General features: G+C 36.0%; 1 protein-coding gene across 1 annotated transcript in view; it reads left to right on the top strand.

Annotated features, from left to right (window-relative positions):
• LOC145255807 (aspartate dehydrogenase domain-containing protein-like) overlaps nucleotides 1-20,846 on the top strand; it is a 38,939-nt gene extending 18,093 nt beyond the window's left edge. Inside the window, exons 6-8 of the mRNA XM_080114495.1 lie at nucleotides 2,824-2,944; nucleotides 6,514-6,668; nucleotides 18,654-20,846. Coding sequence (XP_079970621.1) covers nucleotides 2,824-2,944; nucleotides 6,514-6,668; nucleotides 18,654-18,691 — 314 coding nt within the window. The 3' untranslated portion in view covers nucleotides 18,692-20,846. The remainder of the gene's footprint in view (nucleotides 1-2,823; nucleotides 2,945-6,513; nucleotides 6,669-18,653) is intronic.
• Nucleotides 20,847-21,611: the final 765 nt, after the last annotated feature.

The raw sequence follows: 21,611 nt of genomic DNA, 5'->3' as shown, positions 1-21,611 counted from the left end.
AAGGGTTGATATTCTGTAAAATAATTCAAGGGTTGATATGTCGTAAAATAATTCAAGAGTTGGTGTAAAACAATTTAAGTGTTGATATGCCGTAAAACAATTTAAGTGTTGATATTCTGTAAAACAATTCAAGGGTTGATATTCTGTAAAACAATTCAAGGGTTGATATTCTGTAAAACAATTTAAGTGTTGATATTCTGTAAAACAATTCAAGGGTTGATATTCTGTAAAACAATTCAAGGGTTGATATTCTGTAAAACAATTCAAGGGTTGATATTCTGTAAAACAATTCAAGGGTTGATATTCTGTAAAACAATTCAAGGGTTGATATTCTGTAAAACAATTCAAGGGTTGATATTCTGTAAAACAATTTAAGTGTTGATATTCTGTAAAACAATTCAAGGGTTGATATTCTGTAAAACAATTCAAGGGTTGATATTCTGTAAAACAATTCAAGGGTTGATATTCTGTAAAACAATTCAAGGGTTGATATTCTGTAAAACAATTTAAGTGTTGATATTCTGTAAAACAATTCAAGGGTTGATATTCTGTAAAACAATTCAAGGGTTGATATTCTGTAAAACAATTCAAGGGTTGATATTCTGTAAAACAATTCAAGGGTTGATATTCTGTAAAACAATTCAAGGGTTGATATTCTGTAAAATAATTCAAGGGTTGATATTCTGTAAAATAATTCAAGGGTTGATATTCTGTAAAATAATTCAAGGGTTGATATTCTGTAAAATAATTCAAGGGTTGATACTCTGTAAAACAATTCAAGGGTTGATATTCTGTAAAACAATTCAAGGGTTGATATTCTGTAAAATAATTCAAGGGTTGATATGTCGTAAAATAATTCAAGAGTTGGTGTAAAACGATTTAAGTGTTGATATGCCGTAAAACAATTTAAGTGTTGATATTCTGTAAAACAATTTAAGTGTTGATATTCTGTAAAACAATTCAAGGGTTGATATTCTGTAAAACAATTCAAGGGTTGATATTCTGTAAAACAATTTAAGTGTTGATATTCTGTAAAACAATTCAAGGGTTGATATTCTGTAAAACAATTCAAGGGTTGATATTCTGTAAAATAATTCAAGGGTTGATATGTCGTAAAATAATTCAAGAGTTGGTGTAAAACGATTTAAGTGTTGATATGCCGTAAAATAATTCAAGGGTTGATACTCTGTAAAACAATTCAAGGGTTGATATTCTGTAAAACAATTCAAGGGTTGATATTCTGTAAAATAATTCAAGGGTTGATATGTCGTAAAATAATTCAAGAGTTGGTGTAAAACAATTTAAGTGTTGATATGCCGTAAAACAATTTAAGTGTTGATATTCTGTAAAACAATTCAAGGGTTGATATTCTGTAAAACAATTCAAGGGTTGATATTCTGTAAAACAATTTAAGTGTTGATATTCTGTAAAACAATTCAAGGGTTGATATTCTGTAAAACAATTTAAGTGTTGATATTCTGTAAAACAATTCAAGGGTTGATATTCTGTAAAACAATTCAAGGGTTGATATTCTGTAAAATAATTCAAGGGTTGATATGTCGTAAAATAATTCAAGAGTTGGTGTAAAACGATTTAAGTGTTGATATGCCGTAAAACAATTTAAGTGTTGATATTCTGTAAAACAATTTAAGTGTTGATATTCTGTAAAACAATTCAAGGGTTGATATTCTGTAAAACAATTCAAGGGTTGATATTCTGTAAAACAATTTAAGTGTTGATATTCTGTAAAACAATTCAAGGGTTGATATTCTGTAAAACAATTCAAGGGTTGATATTCTGTAAAATAATTCAAGGGTTGATATGTCGTAAAATAATTCAAGAGTTGGTGTAAAACGATTTAAGTGTTGATATGCCGTAAAATAATTCAAGGGTTGATACTCTGTAAAACAATTCAAGGGTTGATATTCTGTAAAACAATTCAAGGGTTGATATTCTGTAAAACAATTCAAGGGTTGATATGTCGTAAAATAATTCAAGAGTTGGTGTAAAACAATTTAAGTGTTGATATGCCGTAAAACAATTTAAGTGTTGATATTCTGTAAAACAATTCAAGGGTTGATATTCTGTAAAACAATTCAAGGGTTGATATTCTGTAAAACAATTTAAGTGTTGATATTCTGTAAAACAATTCAAGGGTTGATATTCTGTAAAACAATTTAAGTGTTGATATTCTGTAAAACAATTCAAGGGTTGATATTCTGTAAAACAATTTAAGTGTTGATATTCTGTAAAACAATTCAAGGGTTGATATTCTGTAAAACAATTTAAGTGTTGATATTCTGTAAAACAATTCAAGGGTTGATATTCTGTAAAACAATTCAAGGGTTGATATTCTGTAAAATAATTCAAGGGTTGATATTCTGTAAAATAATTCAAGGGTTGATATTCTGTAAAACAATTCAAGGGTTGATATTCTGTAAAACAATTCAAGGGTTGATATTCTGTAAAACAATTCAAGGGTTGATATTCTGTAAAACAATTCAAGGGTTGATATTCTGTAAAACAATTCAAGGGTTGATATTCTGTAAAATAATTCAAGGGTTGATATTCTGTAAAATAATTCAAGGGTTGATATGTCGTAAAATAATTCAAGAGTTGGTGTAAAACAATTCAAGGGTTGATATTCTGTAAAACAATTTAAGTGTTGATATTCTGTAAAACAATTCAAGGGTTGATATGCCGTAAAGCAATTCAAGGGGCAATATGCTGTAAAACAATCCAAGCGTTAAAACAATTCATGGTGTAAAACAAATGCAACAATGATTCCAATCAAGTCATTTGTTTATTCTTCTTTTCTCTCAGGAAATATCCGGGATCTATATCCGCAAGCTCCGCTGGATATCTACCCAATGATAGTCGCAGCTACGGCAGCACATACACTCGGATACGAAAAAGTCGAGACTGAATTGATTTCAGATCCAAAGTAAGTGCAGAAAATTCTTAAAGGTTTCGATTATTTGTATTATTCGAACTATGATTCTCATCTTATTTTCAAAACGTTTCGATTGATCTTATAGAAATGAGACGAACTTTTTTATGCTAGCTTTTCACTTTTTGTTTTATGTTGCTTCAGTCAAAGTTCTCATAAATCAAGGGGCCCCCTTCCTGGGGCTAACACTTGAACTCTATATGAGATACACGAATATTTGAAGAATCCATTAAAGTTCTCCTTTATCTCTTAAACAGTGAGTTAATAAAGAAGTTGGGAACATAATTTTTCTCTTCCTAATTGAACATTTAAATATGTTATAGGATAGGTTTCTTGTGGTCTCTTGGTCTTAGTGGATTTCAGGACGAGAATTCATCTTGTCTGGTGGAAATTTCAGCTTTGTGTTATTACTTGAGGTAACATTACTTGGAAAAGGTGCACTATTTTAATGTGGCCATTATATTCTCACTCTGGCCCAACATGTTGCATGCAGAGACAGTCATAAAGAAACAAACGAAAAGAGATTCAACTCAGCTTTTTTTTCAGTTTTAACAAAAGGCATTTATTAACGGCTTACAAAAACCATGTCTTTTTACAAAAATCGTGTCTTTTACAATTCCTCTCGTCTGCCATGTTGTTTAGAAAACTTTGCCATCTCGACACGTTTTTTCCAGTCTCTCATGTCGCCACGGGGTTACATGTCTATCTCATGTCAACCCCTGCTTCCCCAGTCGCTTTTGCCGTCACATGGTTCCAAATTTCACTTTTTCCTTCCCTTCTCTTCCTTTGCTGTGACGTCACCTTGCGCCATTGGCTTTCTCATTTGCATATGTGAGATGTCACTGCTGCTACACAAGGGTCAGTAGCTCTGTTACAGCATTCTATGTAAAAACCACAATACAATACAATGCATAAGAATCATACAAAATACAATACAATAGTGAGGAGATGTTATTTGGGCCAGGAATACTATGTGATTTTGAATATTTAGTCAGGGTTTACTTCTAGGGAAAAATATCTTTATGCAAGGTGATTCTCACAAACCCCTGTACAGAGAAATCTTAGACATTCGAGGATAGTGTCTAGTAGGCATTCAAATTATCTATTAGTATTATGTAATATATGGAAGAAAAAACAAAAACTTTTTTCTAACACTTAACATGGACATGAAAGCGAGACTAACATTAGCTCTCAACATAAGAGGGTTCGTTTGTATCTGGTGCGCAGGGCAGTAATTGATCCGAAAGAAGAAACACTACCATTACGGTAAGTCAGTCTTATGGGAAACGCGATCTCGTAGCTGTGAGGATTGGGGGGAGGTAAACTTGTCCGTATGCAAATTAGTTAGTGTTCGCTGGCATAAAGGTGACGGTGGGAGACCACTTGGCAGATGGTGTGTAGCAAACTACGATGCGGTGTTGTTATTGAGTGCGAAGATAAGTGAAGTTTTGAGGTGATCGTTTCTGTTTATGAACTACCGAACTTGTGAGGAGTGGGTTTTCCTTTTACGGAAGCCTGGACTTTGAGGTGTTGTCTTTATCGGAAACTGTGTCCTTCTAAATGAGAACTGAGACTTTTCGTATCTAACATAAAGTGACTTCATTGAACTGTTCAGCACCCAATGTGTTGAAACTAAATTGTTTTGAGCAACCTGTTTTGGAGCTGTGGAGTCTCTCTCCTTCCTATTGTTTGTTTCTCATTTTTCTTCACTAACGAAAAGATTTATTCAATTACTGACACAGTTTGGTGTAGATGTGTGTGTGTGTGTGTGTGTGTGTGTGTGTGTGTGTGTGTGTGTGTGTGTGTGTGTGTGTGTGTGTGTGTGTGTGTGTGTGCGTGCGCATCGTGTGTATTCGTTTATTGCACCACGGTGGTCGTCCTACACATTGTATGTGGAACCAAAGTTCTTCATCGGACCACTCAGTCATGCAAAACCAGAAGTCCAGCTTTTAAACAAATAATAAATGTTTATTACTTTTTAAGATCTAAGTGGCATCTTTCTATTTAGTTTAATGACAGACTTGCAGCATCAGATCCCTGCTTTACCAGACCAAAACATATGAGACTCATTAAGGCAATCCTTTACTGAAAGCTCCCAAAGGGAGCCACCCGTTTCCTGAGGGGCACACTATTTTAACTGCCTGGTGGTTATCATCAAAATCATCTCAATCATTCAACTCCTGCTCTCTCATCTTTCTTCTTCTCTAGAGAAGGGGTCTGGCTCTGGCCACCTCTCTCTTTTCATCTCCTGACATCTTTTTACCCCTGACTGATTCTGGTCTTTTGTTAGTGGTCATTGTCCAGAGGTTGGCCGCTGGAGATAACATCTACCAGTCTTCATTTTTTGGCTCAACCATAGAGGACCCTGAACATTATTCCTCTCAGAAAGCTGATCCTAGCAGGACTTTTCCCACTCAATGAAGGTCTTATTTTCTTCGAACAAATAGAATATCTCTTGGGTGGTCTGACTTTTTAGTTTTCTGTGCCCCCCCACCTCTTCCCTTAGCCAAGCATTTAACAATATCATATGCAGTAATAACCATGTTGGGCAGCACATGTTTACAGGTGAAAGAAAGTCCAAATGAAGAAAGGAACTATGCAAAGTTCTCAGCCCTATAACAAAGGGATCTGTTTAATGTTTTATTTGGAGAAGTCAAGCGACAGATGATAAGCGTTAAAGATCACGTCAAGAACAAAACGTGAAAAAAAAATTTCTATAGATATTAAAAATAGTTGCCAAAGGTCTATCAGCAGTTATGTGCAGGCGAAGATTGTTGATGCTTGGCCGTCTAGTGAACAGGGACAAGAGAGAGAGAGAGAGAGAGAGAGAGAGAGAGAGAGAGAGAGAGAGTTCATGACGTTTCTCGTCGCTTCCAGAGTTCTCCAATCTAATAGGTCCTGTACTGCCAAGTTCCAACACCTGTCCAATCGCTGTGATGTTGCATCCCTGTGCTTGTTTTACAAGTATTTTAATGGAATGTGGTCTGATGAACTCATTGTACTTGTGCCCCCTCAACATACGTACTTCTGACAAACTCATTTTGCAACAAAATCCCACCTCTTCACTGTAGATGTTCCCAGATACCGGAAAGCCTCCTACTCTAATAGTTTCTTCCCTTGGACTGCTAGACTTTGGAATTCCCTCCCTGTTAACTATTTCTCTGACTGTACTAACATGCAGAAGTTTAAATGTAATGTGAGCAGTTATCCCTTTCATGTCCATAGTAAATGCTTCCCAAAGGAGCTGAAGTAGTTATTCAGGAGGCAGATAAAATCAATGTACCCCATAAGTTGACTGGTCAGTGTATGACCAAATCACCTAGCAGGGACATTTCTTCATGTTTATTTCTGACTGTTACAACCTGACACTCGATGCATGGAATATGGAATGAGAGTAGTTACTGACTATGAGAAAAAAAAAGAACATCTGGAGAAGGAGTACAAACTGTTAAGACGTTATGAAAAAAGAAATGATAGCGACTAAGACAAGGAAAACGGTCTGAAACATTATCACAGCTCTGAAATATTGTTGAATAAACTTTTTTTTTTTATTCTTTGTCCAGTTTACAGGATGAGATTATAGTCAAGCTGGAGGTTTTAAACCAAGATGTTCAGACACAACGGATGCTGAGGAGCTCATCAGTCATCATGCGACCAGTGTTACCCATTAAAATAAAAGTTGATGTTGCCCAAAGGTCCTTACTAAACAGCATGTTGAGTAAGTATCTCTTATTTGTGTATCGCCTGAAGAGATCTCTAGTTACTTGTATTTGACAGACCGAAACATGTTCATGACCGTGTAGTGACATATAAATGTTTATAGGAACAAATAAATACATATATATGCATACGTAAATATATATATATATATATATATAGGGTGTCCGTAAAGTTACTATACAGTCTTACAAGTTACTATACAGACACCCTGTAATATATTAACAGTACAGTAAGATATTGTATTAAAATATTTATTTGTAGCAAAAGAAATAAAAAGAAATAAATTTGCGCTCTTCCAAAGTTAGCTTGCGTGGCATGCTTGATTAAATAAACCTGTAAAAAAATAAATATTAACTATTAATACAAATATAATACAATAAAACAATAAGACTGTATAGTAACTTTACGGACACCCTGTATATATATATATAATTTATTTTTTATTTTACTTTTTTTAAACAGTACTCTAGGAACACATGTTTCACTGTTCTACAGCTCATTAGCATAGCTTGACTGTACTAAGGCTCGAATCTCAAACCATAGGTTCTATGGTCACGTGCATATACCATTATGCTATGGGCCCCTGCTGATATTATTTGCTATTTTTTATTGCTTTTAAAATTATGCTGATTTTTTTTTTTTTTTTTTTTTTGCTGTTGATTTTTGTAGCGATAATTAAATATTCAGTATTAGCGTCTCCTCCAAGGTAGGAGACATTAATACCGAATATTTAATTATTGCTAAAAAAATCAATAAGAAAAAAACAGCGGCACGTATTCTTACTTTTTTCACCCGAAACAGGGCATATTGCCACTTTGAACGTAAGAGGCTACTATTTTGGGATCATGTGGAGAGTTGAGCAACGAGATGTCTGTTCACATTATATTTAAACTTCTGCAGGTTAGTACAGTCAGGGAAGCAAGAAGCAGAGAGAGAGAGAGAGAGAGAGAGAGAGAGAGAGTTCCAAAGTCTAGCAGTCACAAGGAAAGAAGCTATTAGAGTAGAAGGCTTTTTCTTTTTTACTCATGTTCACCCAAACAAGGACGTAAGGTGCTACTATTTAGGACCATGTTTACATAGGGATAATTGTTCACATTACATTTAAACTTCTGCATGTTAGTACATTCAGAGAAATAGTTAACAGGGAGGGAATTACAAAGCCTAGCAGTTCAAGGGAAAAAAAACTATTAGAGTAGGAGGCTTTCCGGTATCTAGGAACATCTACAGTGAAGAGGTGGGATTTTGTTGCAAAATGAGTTCGTCAGAAGTACGTATGTTGAGGGGGCACAAGTACAACGAGTTCATCAGAGCACATCCCATTAAAATACTTGTAAAACAGGCACGGGGATGCAACATCACAGCGATTGGACAGGTGCTGTAACTTGGCAGTAAAGGACCTATTAGATTGGAGACTCAGACTCTTTCTCAGACCGTGTGCGTGAGGGAGAGACTATTAGTAGATGCACCAGCCCATTTGTGGCTGCAATACTTCATGCGTGGGTGAATGGTGGCTTTGTAGAGATAGAGGATACTCTTACGTGTGAGTAAGTTTCTAGCATGGTAGAAGGAACCCGCAGCCTTTGCAGCAGCCTTTGCAGTGTCCTCAATGTATGTGTTTAAGTTTATGTTGCCTGTGAATGTTAATCTGAGGTGTTTGAAGGAAGAGCTCTCAGGTAGGGTGTTATTAGTGATGGCTATCGGTGGATAGATATTGAGAAGGTTTCTTGTAATTGTTAAAGGAAAGAAGCTCAGTCTTAGTAGCATTAAATGTTACCATGCATATACGGTCCCATCCTACTACAGACTGGAGATCAATTTCTAAGAATTCTACCACTGCCTTAGATATGTGTACATCCCTTTTTCCTTTGTGCCTTTTATAGAGCGTTGCATCATTTTCTCAGATACAAGATTATCTGGGAGGTCGTTTATGAATATCAGGAATAATAGAGTTTCAAGGATCTACCTCTGAGGCACTATCACATTAATATTATGCTGTTTGGATGTACATCCATCAAGAACAACCTTGATCTTCCTCTTGGCCAAGAAGGATCTAATATTTAGCATTTGTCCAGTAATACTGTATGATTTAATTTTCATTGGAAGCTCTTCATGTCAGACTTTGTCAAAGGCTTTGCATATATCAAGAGCTACAACCTTGGTTTCCCTGACCTTATCCGATGCATGGTATATGCGGTCAGAGATGACCATTAAAATATCTGCAGAAAGACGGTATTGCCTAAATCCGTATTGTCGGACAAAGAGAAAATTAGTTTTTGTGGGGTGGTGGACTAGTGCTTGATTGATTAATGACTCAAAGATTTTAGCAAAGAGGAGGTGGAGACCGATAGGTCAAAAATTAAATGGATCAGTTCTTTCAGAAATTTTGTATACTAGCACCACAGAAACCATCTTCCAGCTATTAAGGATGCAAGATTCAGCAAGGCATTTGTTGTAGAGTTTGGAAAGTACCAGGGCTAGCTCAGCTGAGCATTTCTTAATTAGTATAGCAGGGATGAGATCAGGCTTACATGCCTTGGAGGTATCTAAGTTTTTATGATATAATGGACATGAGAAGGAGTGGTTTTCAGATCATCAATTGTGGTTTCCGTTTGCATAGGGAAATTTGGGAGCGAGCTGTTTGTTGGGTCTAAGGTGAAGATGAATCGCCATAGCTGTTTGTTGGGTCTAAGGTGAAGATGAATCGCCCAACAAGCATGTCAGCTTTCTCGGTTGCTGTGCATGTATGTAACCTCCTGGTTATTGGATTATGGAAGAATTACTGATTGTCTTTTATTTGTAAATTTTCCAAATATCATGAGTTCCTATCTTCTGCGATTCGATGTGTTTTCTGGTTATTTCAACATGCCTTCTTTTGGCTTCGGTATTTTTTTTTTTTTTTTTTTTTTTTTTTTTTTTTTTTATTATATTTTCACCCCAAACAAGGCACATTGCCACTTTGGTGTAGGGGGCTACTATCAGGGGAAACATCTACTGGGGCACTATGTAGGGATTAGGGCAGCGAGATGTTGGTTCACGTTGCACTTGAACTTATGCATGTCAGTACAGTTGGGGAAGCAGTGACCTGGAATGGAATTCCAAAGTCTAGCAGTTCTGGGGAAGAAACTACTGGAGTAGAACGATCTTTTACATCTAGGGATCTCTACAGTGTGGGGGTGGGATTTTGCAGCTTGTCGGGTCTGTCGAGGGTGTTCACGTCGTGGGGGCACAAGTGCTTGCAGTTCTTCAGAGCATTCACCATTATAATACTTGTAGAACAGGCAGAGGGATGCAACGTTTCGACGATGGGACAGAGGCTGAAGTTTTGATGCCAGTTTAGGGCCTATCAGATTTGCGACTCTCTTTTGAACCCTGTCAAGGAGAGAGAGACTAGTAGCCGATGCACCGGCCCAAATATGACAGCAATACTCCATACATGGGCGAATAGTGGCCTTATAGAGGTACAGGATACTTTCGGGTGTTAGAAGTTTTCTAGCACGGTAGAGAGAGCCCACCTTCCTCGCAGCGGCCCTGGCAATGCCCTCGATGTAATTGTTCCAGCTCATGTTTCCTGTGAACGTTAGGCCAAGGAGCTTGAAAGACGTACTCTCAGCTAAAGAGTTGTTGGCCATTGCTATAGGTGGTAGAGAAGGTTTCCTGTAATTATTGAATGAAACCAGTTTTGTCTTGGTGGCATTGAACGTTACCATCCATTTTTGTCCCCATTCCACTACTGATTTGAGGTCATCCTCTAGTGTTTCTGCCATTACTTTAGATATATGTTCATTTGTTTTCCTGTCGTGCCTGCTATAGAGTGTGGTGTCATCAGCATATATACCCATCTCAGAGGCAATTTTATCGGGGAGGTCATTTATGAATATCAGGAACAGCAGAGGACCAAGGATAGATCCCTGGGGCACTCCGGCATTTATATTATATTGTTTAGACGTACGACCGTCGAGGACAACCTGGATTTTTCTCTTATCTAAGAAGGATTTAATTATGTTAAGTATTCTACCAGTGATACCGTAAGATCTAATCTTCCTGAGGAGACCCTCATGCCATACCCTGTCAAAAGCCTTAGATATATCTAGAGCTACCGCTCTGCCCTCTCCCGCTTTGTCCAGTGAATGGTATATGCGTTCAGAGATTACAGTGAGGATGTCTGCCGTGGAACGGGCTTGTCTAAATCCATATTGATGGTCGGTCAGAAGTTTAGCATCTGTAAGGTGCTGGACTAGAGCATGGTTAATTAAGATCTCAAATATTTTGGCAAAAAGTGGGAGGAGGCTAATAGGGCGATAATTTAATGGGTCAGTTCTTTCGCCAGAATTCTTGAATACTGGTACCACAGAAGCAGTTTTCCAGCAGCTCGGAAAGCAAGATTCATTAAGGCATTTGTTGTAGAGTTTGGAGAGAACTGGAGCTACTTCGGCTGAGCACTTTTTTAATAGCACAGCAGGGATGAGGTCGGGTCCACATGCTTTGGAAGTGTCAAGGTTTTTTATGATAGCATGCACCTGAGCAGGGGTGATTTCCAGATCGTCTAGCTTGGCGTCTGTCCGCATAGGAAAGTCAGGTAGGGGGTGGTTTAAAGGGTCCAGTGTAGAGTTGGAGGCAAACCGACTGGCAAGCATGTTAGCCTTCTCGGTTGCTGAGCAAAGAACCTCGTGATTGTTGGTTAGTGGGGGAATCGTTGATTGCCCATTATTTACTACACTGTTGTAGATTTTCCAGAAGTCACGAGTTCCTAATTTTTGTGCTTCGATGCGTTTTTTAGTGGTTTCCGTAAATTCCCTCTTAGCTGTCGCTATTTCTTTCTTAACGTTACTTCTAGCTTCTATGTACTTTTGTCTGTTTGAACTGGACTTATGTCGGTTAAACCTTCGGAATGCATGCTGCCTTTGAGCAATGGCAGTTGCGCAAGTCGAAGTAAACCATTGGGGAGAGTGGGGCTTGCTATAGAATTTCCGCATGGGAACATGCGCTTCGATTGCAGTTTTGAACCATTCAGTGGTCTCAGTTGCACACTGTTCAGCAGGAAGAGAAAAAATATTTCCCCATGGGGCGTCTCTGATAAGATCTCTGATAGCTTCCCAGTCAGCCTTTTTATAATATCTGGTTGATTTGAGCACTGGCTCATCAGTTTTGGGTCTAGAGTTTAGGGCGATTTCAACCATTATTACCGCATGATCAGCGTTCCCAAGTGGGCTGTCGGATTTTGTTACACAATCATCAGGAATTGTGGTCAAAAACAGATCTAATAGTGATGCGTGTTGTTCTTCCTGATCAGGGAAGCGGGTTGGAAAAGTAACAATTTGCGATAGGGAGTGAGATACAGAGAAGCTATGAGTTGCGCTGCCTGCTGCATCTGTATAAGTAGAGAATCCAAGCCAGTTTTTGTGATGGACATTAAAGTCACCAAATACATGTACTTGGGCGCTAGTGTCGAAGGAGAGTGCTGTGTCTATGCTGTCAGATACTTTGTTTATTATGGTGCAGTCTTGGGTCGAAGGAGAGCGGTAGAGAAAGTAGAAGTAGCTAATGTTGTGTTGCATGATTAGTCTAAAGCACATAAAGGCTTGATCATCCGTTTCAAGGTTTGTCTCTCTAGTCAGGGGAAGGGTATTACGAATGTAAACTCCAAGTCCGTGCATATGTCTGTCAGAGTCCTTACGGCAGAGTGGGAGATATCCAGGCATGTTAAAGTAGTTAGAGGGGATGGAGGAGTGTAGGTTAGTCTCACTTAGTGCTAAGATATCCGGGGTATTTGTTAGGAGAAATGCTTCAACATCAGCTAAATTAGTTCTAAGCCCACGGATATTTGTGAATGCAAGCCTCAAGGGAGGAGGCAAGTTGAATTTGTTTGACCCTAAGCCTGGTTTAAGCTTATTTTTAGATTGTACTGTCATCATGTTTTTTAACGAGTTTCAGTTGGGTTAGGGGAAGCCGAACAGGAGGTTATGCAGAATATCACACATGCATCACAAGTAGACCATCAGCTGACCCACCATCAACTAGGACTGTGGCCTCAGGAAAGCCCACCGGGGATGAGTGCAGGGTCCCTTTCCATGCGCGCCATGGCACTGCAAACATCCCGATATTATTCAACTGTTGATGGAGCAGCCGCTCTAAGCGCTACCAAAGAGTTAGGGCTCCTGTACTACCAGTCGGAAACAGCAGCCAGTAACTGTCAATCCGGTACCCTCAACCCATCAGAGGAAGGTCAACCCGATCTAATTGCTCAGGCATATGTGGTACTCAAGCATTCTCAAATGCCCAGCTTTAGGGGTGGGGTGTGTCGGGAGTGGGGGGAAACGGCGTTCATTGCCCTAGACAAGAAACAAGATCTACCAATGGGTGTTTCTGTCGAATCACTGATAGTATCTCTGCGCCTGACTAATAGGCAAAGAAGGAGTGTGGAAGCCGGGCGATAGGCAGGACCTATCTACTCCTTAAGCAATTTTGGTATTGCAAACCGGTAATTTGTTTGAGTCACCAGCTCTAGGAAGGCTGTCATCCAAGACTGAAGAGGCCTCCCTCTTCTTTGGTTTAGTTTCAGAGTTTTCCTTCTCCTAGACGGATGATCTGGGAAGATCTACTGGGTCCGTCACCACTGAGAGGGTTTGCTCCGCGCCTGGGTTCTAATCCAGGTATTTCTGCGACCCCGCGTGGTTAGATAATGTTATTGGGTTAGTTTGTAGAGGTTATATCTGCTAAATAGTTACACTCCTCAAAGTGGATTAGGGATATTGTTATTTCATTGTTACTGGATAAAGGGGTTGAGTAGAGCTCATGCAGTGTAAGCAACTATGATTGTAAGGAGGCTTGTTAGGAGATAGTGTGGTTAGAGGCTTTCATTTTTGTTTATGAATATTTTTTTCTCATTTTTTTTTCCTTTTTTATTTATTTATTTTTTTTTTTTTTTATTTTATTTTATTTTATTTTTTATTTTTTTATTTATTTATTTTTTTTTTTTTTTATCCATGTGAGCTAGGGTCTAGTATAATATTTAAGTGTGAGTAGGAGTTAAGAATTGAACTAAGAGTTGTGCCAAAACTATTTTAGATGAATATCAGGGCATGAGATGCGAGTGCAATATAGTACGGGTAAAACAGTAAGTTTTGAGTCATGTGTAATTTGATAAATAGATATATGGGCTGGTTTTAGTAGGTGTGAATAAAGTTGGAGGTACAAGGTGAGTTACTATTATTGAGAGAAGATGTTTGTAGCTTTCAAGTAAAAGTTATGGACATTTAGCATAGCAAGGAGCATTGGTTCAGTTTCGTATTAGCGTTGCAAAGATATCTAAGAGGGGACAGTTGTGTAATGCAGTGCGGTGTGCTTTGCTTCCGAGTACATACTTTAGCTGTTTAATCCCAACTGGAATAGGAATGAACTCCAATGCATGTCTAGAGGGTAGAATTGTATAGATGTTTAGTGATGACTAAGCAGTTAGCATGTGAGAGTCAGGGGCTGGAAGTTAAAGATTCCAGTACAAAACGGAGTGAAATGTAGGAGTTAAGTGGCGGTTTGGTGGGAATGAGAAGATTGTTAGCCTTCAAAGGATAGGAGTTATTAGTTTACAAGAAACAGATCAAGGATTTAGAGTGGCAGGTAAGTTTTTTTTTTTTTTTTTTTTTTTTTTTTTTTTTTGCGCATGCAGGCTAGACAGAGGTAATCGTCTTGGAGGTAAAATGTATATTGGGATTTCGTAGCTAGCAGTTAGGTGTTTGTTCCAGTTACAAGAACTAGTTCATGGCGGTCTGAAGTTCCGTATTTTGTATTTATAGGAAGACATTAAGGTACCGTATAGGAGCATAGCATCCACTCAGGAAGAATAGCTCTAGTATCACAGCTAAGATACTGCATATTTAGGTAACGAATAGTGAAAGTTAAATGAGGTGGCACTTTTTTTTTTTTTTTTTTTTTTTTTTTGCACCTTACAATGGCTGTTACTATTAAGTATTGTACTTAAATAAAGTTCTTCTGTCATCTAAATAAGCTAAAAAGGGATTCCCCCTCCGTATTACTACGTCGATGTGACATGATAAAAAGAAATTAGTCAGGAAATTGTTTTTAAAATAAGTGAATCAAGAATGGTCAAGATGTCTGAGAGATAAGATAAAATTACATCGAAAAAAATAAATAAATAAATAAATAAAAATAACAAATAAATAAATAAAATAAAGGGTTAGATTTGTTTGGTTTAAAAAGAGGATAGAATAAAATATAAAATAAGATAAAGTGTGCAAAGAAAATACAAAAAATGTACTTAGCTAAAAATTAGGTCTTCGGTGTAGCGGCACATATCTCTTCGACCACCATGCAATTGACGCTAAGGAAATACTGACCTCGCTAAGCCAGGTCAATTGGAGTAGGGGGGGGGGCACACCTTACATTTGGTCGTTAGTGAGAGCTTTTCCTTCTTTAAGGGGAAGGAAAGGAAGAATACCAATATTCTGCTTATATATTTTGAATAGATTCTGAAAACTTCGTCACGTTTAGATTTTATAACAGTAACTTGGCCAGGCATGAATTAAATTAAAAACTGGGCAAATTAGGCTGAAAAGAAATAGAAGCAAATAGGCAATCTGAAATCAAGACAATTTCTTGTCTGAGATATTTACCAGTAAAGAAAGTCCGTGCGTCTTTTTCACTCTTATAATGATTTCTATATATTTTTGTTTGTTTGTACTTAACTTATGACATACAAACCGGCAGGATGCATGCTGCCTTTGTGCAATGGCAGCTGCGCATGTAGAAGTAAACCATTGGGGAGAATAGGGCTTACTATAATATTTCTATGTGGGAATATTTGCTTCAATACTTGTTTTGCATCATTTGGTTGTCTCCTTAGCACACTGTTCAGCAGGGCTTTCCAGCATTTAGGGACCTCAATAGTAAAGAGGTGAGATTTTGTTGTTAGGAGTATCTACATTTAATGGAATGCCCTCTGATGAACAATTGAGATTTTGTTTTTAGGAGTATCTACATTTAATGGAATGCACTCTGATGAACAAGAGTTCATCAGAGTGCATTCCATTGGCAATGTTCTCAATGTATTTGTTCTAATTCATGTAACCTGTGAATGTTAAGCTAAGGTGGTTGAAAGATGGGCCCTCAGGTAGAGTATTATTTGTCATGGAAATCGCTGGTTGAGAAGTTTTTTTGTAGTTGTTAAAGGAAAGAAGCTCAGTCTTAGTAGCATTATATGTTATCATCCACTTACGATTCCATTCCACTACCTAACAAAGGTCGTTTCCTAGTGTTTCTGCTATTGCTTTAGATATGTGTACATTCTTTTTTTTTCTCATTTATATACGGATAATATTATACTGCCAGAAGAATATCCACACCAGGACGGGTAAAACTAAGGTTCTTTTCCATAATGTCCATATATTAAAAAAAAAAAAAGCAAAAATGAGGAAAACTTTGTCTGATGCACAAAATCGAGATATCATATTCCAAAAATCACGTTGATTGATTAAGTAGTTTACATTTATATAAAGAAAATTATTTTTGAGGGGAATTCATAGGCATAAATCCTGCAAGGTTTGAATTATTGTTAAGTTATCTACCTTGTTTGTTTTTTTTGTTTGTTTTTTTTCCTTAGATTTTTTTCTTTTTTTTTTTCAGAATGCCGGGTGAGGCAGTCACTTTTCTGATATAAAATTTGATTTTCTTAGTTAAAAATAAAACTACTTGATCAATTGGCACAATTTTGGGGGATATGATATGCTCGGTTCATTATGAGTATGTACATCGTAGATTTTTCTTTATTTTTGTTTTTGTAAAATGTTTTTGACTCCTAATGGGGGAGTGAGACAAATAAATTTGCCAATCATTTTTATAACCACCGGCTGTGCTAAACAATCAATGAAAACCTTCCAAAGTTAGTATAAAAATTGTCGAATTTTGGATTCAATCAGTTCGCCACTAAATACGTCATGGACCACATTCGATTCTTGGCCGCCATCTTGGTTACTGCTAATTACAGTCAGGATCTGATCTAAACTATGCTGCCATCTTTGTTCCACATAATGTCACAACACTTAACAGTTTTTTTTAATACAACAGGAATTCTGGGCAAGAACCAAAATGATTTCCCCAGTTTTGCACCGCCTTTTGTCCCCTTGTAGAGATTAAAATCAAGATATGATGATGCTAGACTTTATATCTAGAATCCTTATTCCAATTTTGGTCAAAATCAATTACATGATTTGGACTTTAGAAAATGCCTAAAATTTCAGGCTTAAGCTTAAGAGATCACAAGAAGAAATTTAAATTCAAGGAATCTTGTTTAGTTTGTCTCTGATGATTATGGATCAAATTTAATGCACTTCTGAAATATTTGAGTTTTCAAATGATAGATTCTGCCCATATTTTGCCCCGTGAAACCCCTTAAAAAATACCCTAAAGAAACTGAAATTAGGCAAATATTTATTCATTGTTTAATAACTACTTTTAAAATTTTAACAAAAATCCGGTATCTGAATTTTCATGAAGGGCTTCCTTCCCTTTTCACCTTCTTTGCATAAAATTAAATTAGACTAAATATAGCCCACATTATGACCCTCTTACATAGCAGCTATATTCGAAAATTTATAATGATCGGTTAATTAGTAAATATGTAAACATAGACACATGCATAACTTTATATGAGAGGATTATAACTAAAACTATGTTAATCAACGTTTGTTTCTCTAAGGCCTTTTTTTTTCCTATATGTTTTAACCAAACAAAATACATGCTAAAATATTCCTCGGTTTTGAGACTGAGTTATATTTAATTGTTTTAACTAGCCGAAATTTTCAATTAATTTCGCCAAGTGCTCCATATCTTACTAAACTTTTGTCTATCACTTTCATCCTCTCTTACTATACGGTGCTTGATCCTCCAACCTTTATTTCATATGATATCTATCACTCTTGCTTCTGTCCCTCTCTCTCTCTCTCTCTCTCTCTCTCTCTCTCTCTATATATATATATATATATATATATATATATATATATATATATTTCCGTCTCCCTCTCTCACTCCCTCTCGTCTCTCTATCTTCCTCTCCCTCTCTTTACTCCCCTCTCTCTCTCCTCTTCTCTCTCTGTTTATTAATACGGCATAACCATTTGACAATGTGTCATCATTATGTGAATAAGCAAAATCAAAACAAAATGGCGACTGAATATGACCTGATGTCTTGTGATTTCGCTTTTTCACAAAATCTTGACACGTTTCAAGTGTGTTTTTCTCAAGTTTGCGTGCGTAATACTAACTGGATCTTAACTCAAAATGATTCCTCATTTGTTCATATTTAACAAGAACAACAAGATAAAAGTATTTTTTAATGCCTATACAGAATTTTTTTTACGCATTTTGTTCAAGCCGCAATCTTTAACACCTATCGTCTGTCGTTTGATTTCTCCAAATAAAATATTAGGCAAACCTTTTTGTTATATCATTGACTGGGACCCCATAATCGACACTGGCCGTAGTGCCGCTTATGTGGTCTCAGTCAAGTAACCTGGATTCGGACAAAGACAAGGATCGTACAATCACAATCTGTGCAATGAATGTCCACACACACGCGCATGCACACACATATACGCATACACACATGCACGCACACACATACACATATAGATACACTCACATACACAGATACACACACATACACATATAAAAAAATATAGACACGCGCATATGCATACAGGTACACACAGACACGCTTATGCACACACAAATATACAAGCATAAACAAATGCACACATACATCCACGTACACACACACGTACACACATAAACAAACGCACACATATATACACACACATACATATGTACAAGTTTTCATTTCCAGATTAAAAGAAATAAGCCTGTTTATATTTATTGTGATAGTCTGAAGAAATTATTGTTGTCATTCCTATTTAATTCCATCACTTTTTTTAAAAATTATTTTTATTTATTTTATTTATTTATTTTTTTTTAGAAGCTGGTGGAAAAGGTGGTGGACTGCATTTGTGCTGAAGAAAAAAAACATAAAGAAATAATCAAAATGAAGATGAAAATTTGATGTTCAATTTGATCAAACGTCACACCCTCTCAAACCTACCTAATAGCTTGATGCCCCTGGTAAAACTATACATGTACTCTTAACTTTAAAAGCATACTAGATAGAAATGCGATAGGTGTGTCAGAAATTTCGTGAAAAATATTGAATAATTCCACCCCATCTTTCTAAGCTTATAACTGCTTGAAAAATGTAATTCAAGCTCTTTTTTTTTTTTCAATTAAAGGAGCAAGGACCAAGGTTTCATTACAAAAAAAAAAAAAAGTGTTTTTTTAAGGTTTTAAACTTCGGACTTTACAGGTAAATTTCTAAAAAACACTACATTTTTTTTGTTTTAAATTTCAATACATTATTTATTGACCCTTTATCTTCAATTTGTGATATATAACACTTTGGTGAGTAAATTAATTATTTACTTTTTAATAGATATTTCAAAATGGGAGGCGTGAATTATTCGACCCCCTGTCTTTCCAAGCTTATAACTACTCGAAAAATGTAATTCATGCTCTAATTTTTTTTTTCAATTAAAGGAACAAGAGCCAAGGTTTCATTAAAAGAAAATAAAAGAAAAAATAAATACGTGGTTTAAAAAAAAAAAAGGTTTTAAATTTCGAACTTTACAGGTAAATTTCTAAAAAACGCATTTTTTTTTTTGTTTTAAATTTGAATATATTATTTATTGACCTTTTTCTCTTCAATTTGTGATATATAAAACTTTGGTGAGTAAATTAATTATTTACTTTTTAATAGACACTTGAAAATGGGGGGGGCGTGAATTAAAAAAAAACGTTTGTCTAAAATATTATATTCGGTTTATTGGAAAGAGCATAAAATTTCCCATTGACCCTGAAAATATCGTAAAAATAGAATCGATAGAAAAATTTTTATAGATTTTTAAAGTTTAAAAATTGAAAAATATTGAGTTCGTAAAATTCATTACTGTTTTTTAAAAAATAAAAAAAAATATTTCTATTACTTTTAAAACAACTTTAATAGTTTATTTTGGAAGTATAATCCATAAAGAAAATAAACAACCCACTTTTAAAAGAGAAATTACGAATTTTTTATATTTTATTCGCAGTTTCGTGTTAGGGGTGTCAAAAATTCCTACAAAAATTCTGATACACCTAGAAATGCGACTTATTCGATTTCATTGTTTGGAACAGAGAGAAAAATAAATTTGCAAAGCCAGTTAAACATTAAAAAAAAAAAAAAAAAAAAAACATTTAAAAAAAAAATAAAAGATAAAAATATAGTCTAATTATAAATGAGGGGGGAGAGTATTTTTTAAAAATGGATTTCAACCTCTGGAAGCTTGGAAAGTAGGTCCCTGAGATTGGAGAAAAAAAAATAGGTAAAAAGGATCTATGTTCGAAGTCAGGAAAGAAAACCCTGGATTTACTTCCAGAAGTCTCACAACTCTTGCTTCCTTTATTGTGTCCCTTAGTCCTCACATTTCATGAGCCACGGTTCTAACAAAGGGGGAATGATTGCTATTTACTGGGTTGGAATTTATCATCGGCTAGTATGTAACCTTAAAGTAATTTTTTTAACTCCTTACACTAGGTAGCTTAAAAAAAATTACTTACACTAGGTGACTTCATGCCTTATCTAGAGCGATTTCTATTTAAAAACAAACAAATTGCTGTTTTCTAGATCAGAATTTATCCGCCTAACACATATCTTTGGTTAGTTTTTGACCTTAAAGTAATTCTTTTTAGCTATTTACATTAAGTGACCTCATGCTTTGTCTGGAGCAATTTCTATTTAAGGAAAAAAACACAAACAAAAAGCTGTTTTCTAGCTCAGAAGTTATCAACTTAACACTTATCATTGGCTAGTTTTTTACCTTGAAGTATTTTTTAGCTCCTTACATCAAGTGGTTTCATGCCTTGTCTGGGACGATTTACAATAAAAAAATTTTTTTAAAAGTTGGGGTTCTGGGTTTATGCTAATGTTTTTTTTTTTTGTTGGTTTTCTTTTTTGAGTTTTCATGATAGGATTGGAAATTTTGTAGAGGTGCTAAGAATAGAACACATCTGCTGACCTCTGATGACCTCTGATAAATTCTACCAAAATGTAATTAATGGAATAAAGAATATTTTCATGTAAGAGGATTTTCGATTCATTTATGTTGTATACCAGAAACTGAAAGAATGAATCACATACCTTTCATTTTTTCCCCCATTTTTTTCTGTTCCCTAGAAATCCTTTTTCTTTGGTCCAAGTATCAACTTCTGATGGTCATAATATCGGTCATAACTGGACAGAAGACCTGTACTGCATTCTCCTTCCTTTTTCAATATGTCTTAAATGAAAGACAGACTTTTCGCCTGATGAGATCTTAGTTATTAATAACTACAGATCGAAACATTGTCATGACAGTGTAGTGAAGCCTGCCGGAACTAGCTACCATACTTACACCTATTTAAATGTTGCCTTAAGGAGAAATGGCGTCCATACAATGAAAATATGTCATAGATTCCTATAAGGATATTGAAGATAAACCATAATGACCAGATATATTCTGGCATTACACTAACCAGATTACTTAGATAAATACTTTCACAATTTTAACAAAAGGACTAAAATAGTATCGTGGGGTCTCCACTCATGTGGAATGTCCACAGAATGCCTAGCAGCAATATATTACTTTTGAAAAATGTCACTGTGGAATTTCCACAGTTCCTACTAGTAGATATTAGTGTGTTTGTTGCTTTGCGTTAGGGTTACAACTCTCTGTGTGTGTGTGTGTGTGTGTGTGTGTGTGTGTGTGTGTGTGTGTGTGTGTGTGTGTGTGTGTGTGTGTGTGTGTGTGTGTGTGCTTGCTTGCACATATGATCTGAGAATTGATTAGGAATCTCTTAACCACTTCTA

The sequence above is a fragment of the Euprymna scolopes genome, chromosome 31 (assembly GCF_053919585.1).
Source record: "Euprymna scolopes isolate OS-2025 chromosome 31, ASM5391958v1, whole genome shotgun sequence".
Lineage (NCBI taxonomy): Eukaryota > Metazoa > Mollusca > Cephalopoda > Sepiida > Sepiolidae > Euprymna > Euprymna scolopes.
Note: the sequence above shows the minus strand (reverse complement) of the source record. Positions and strands in the feature narration are given on the sequence as shown.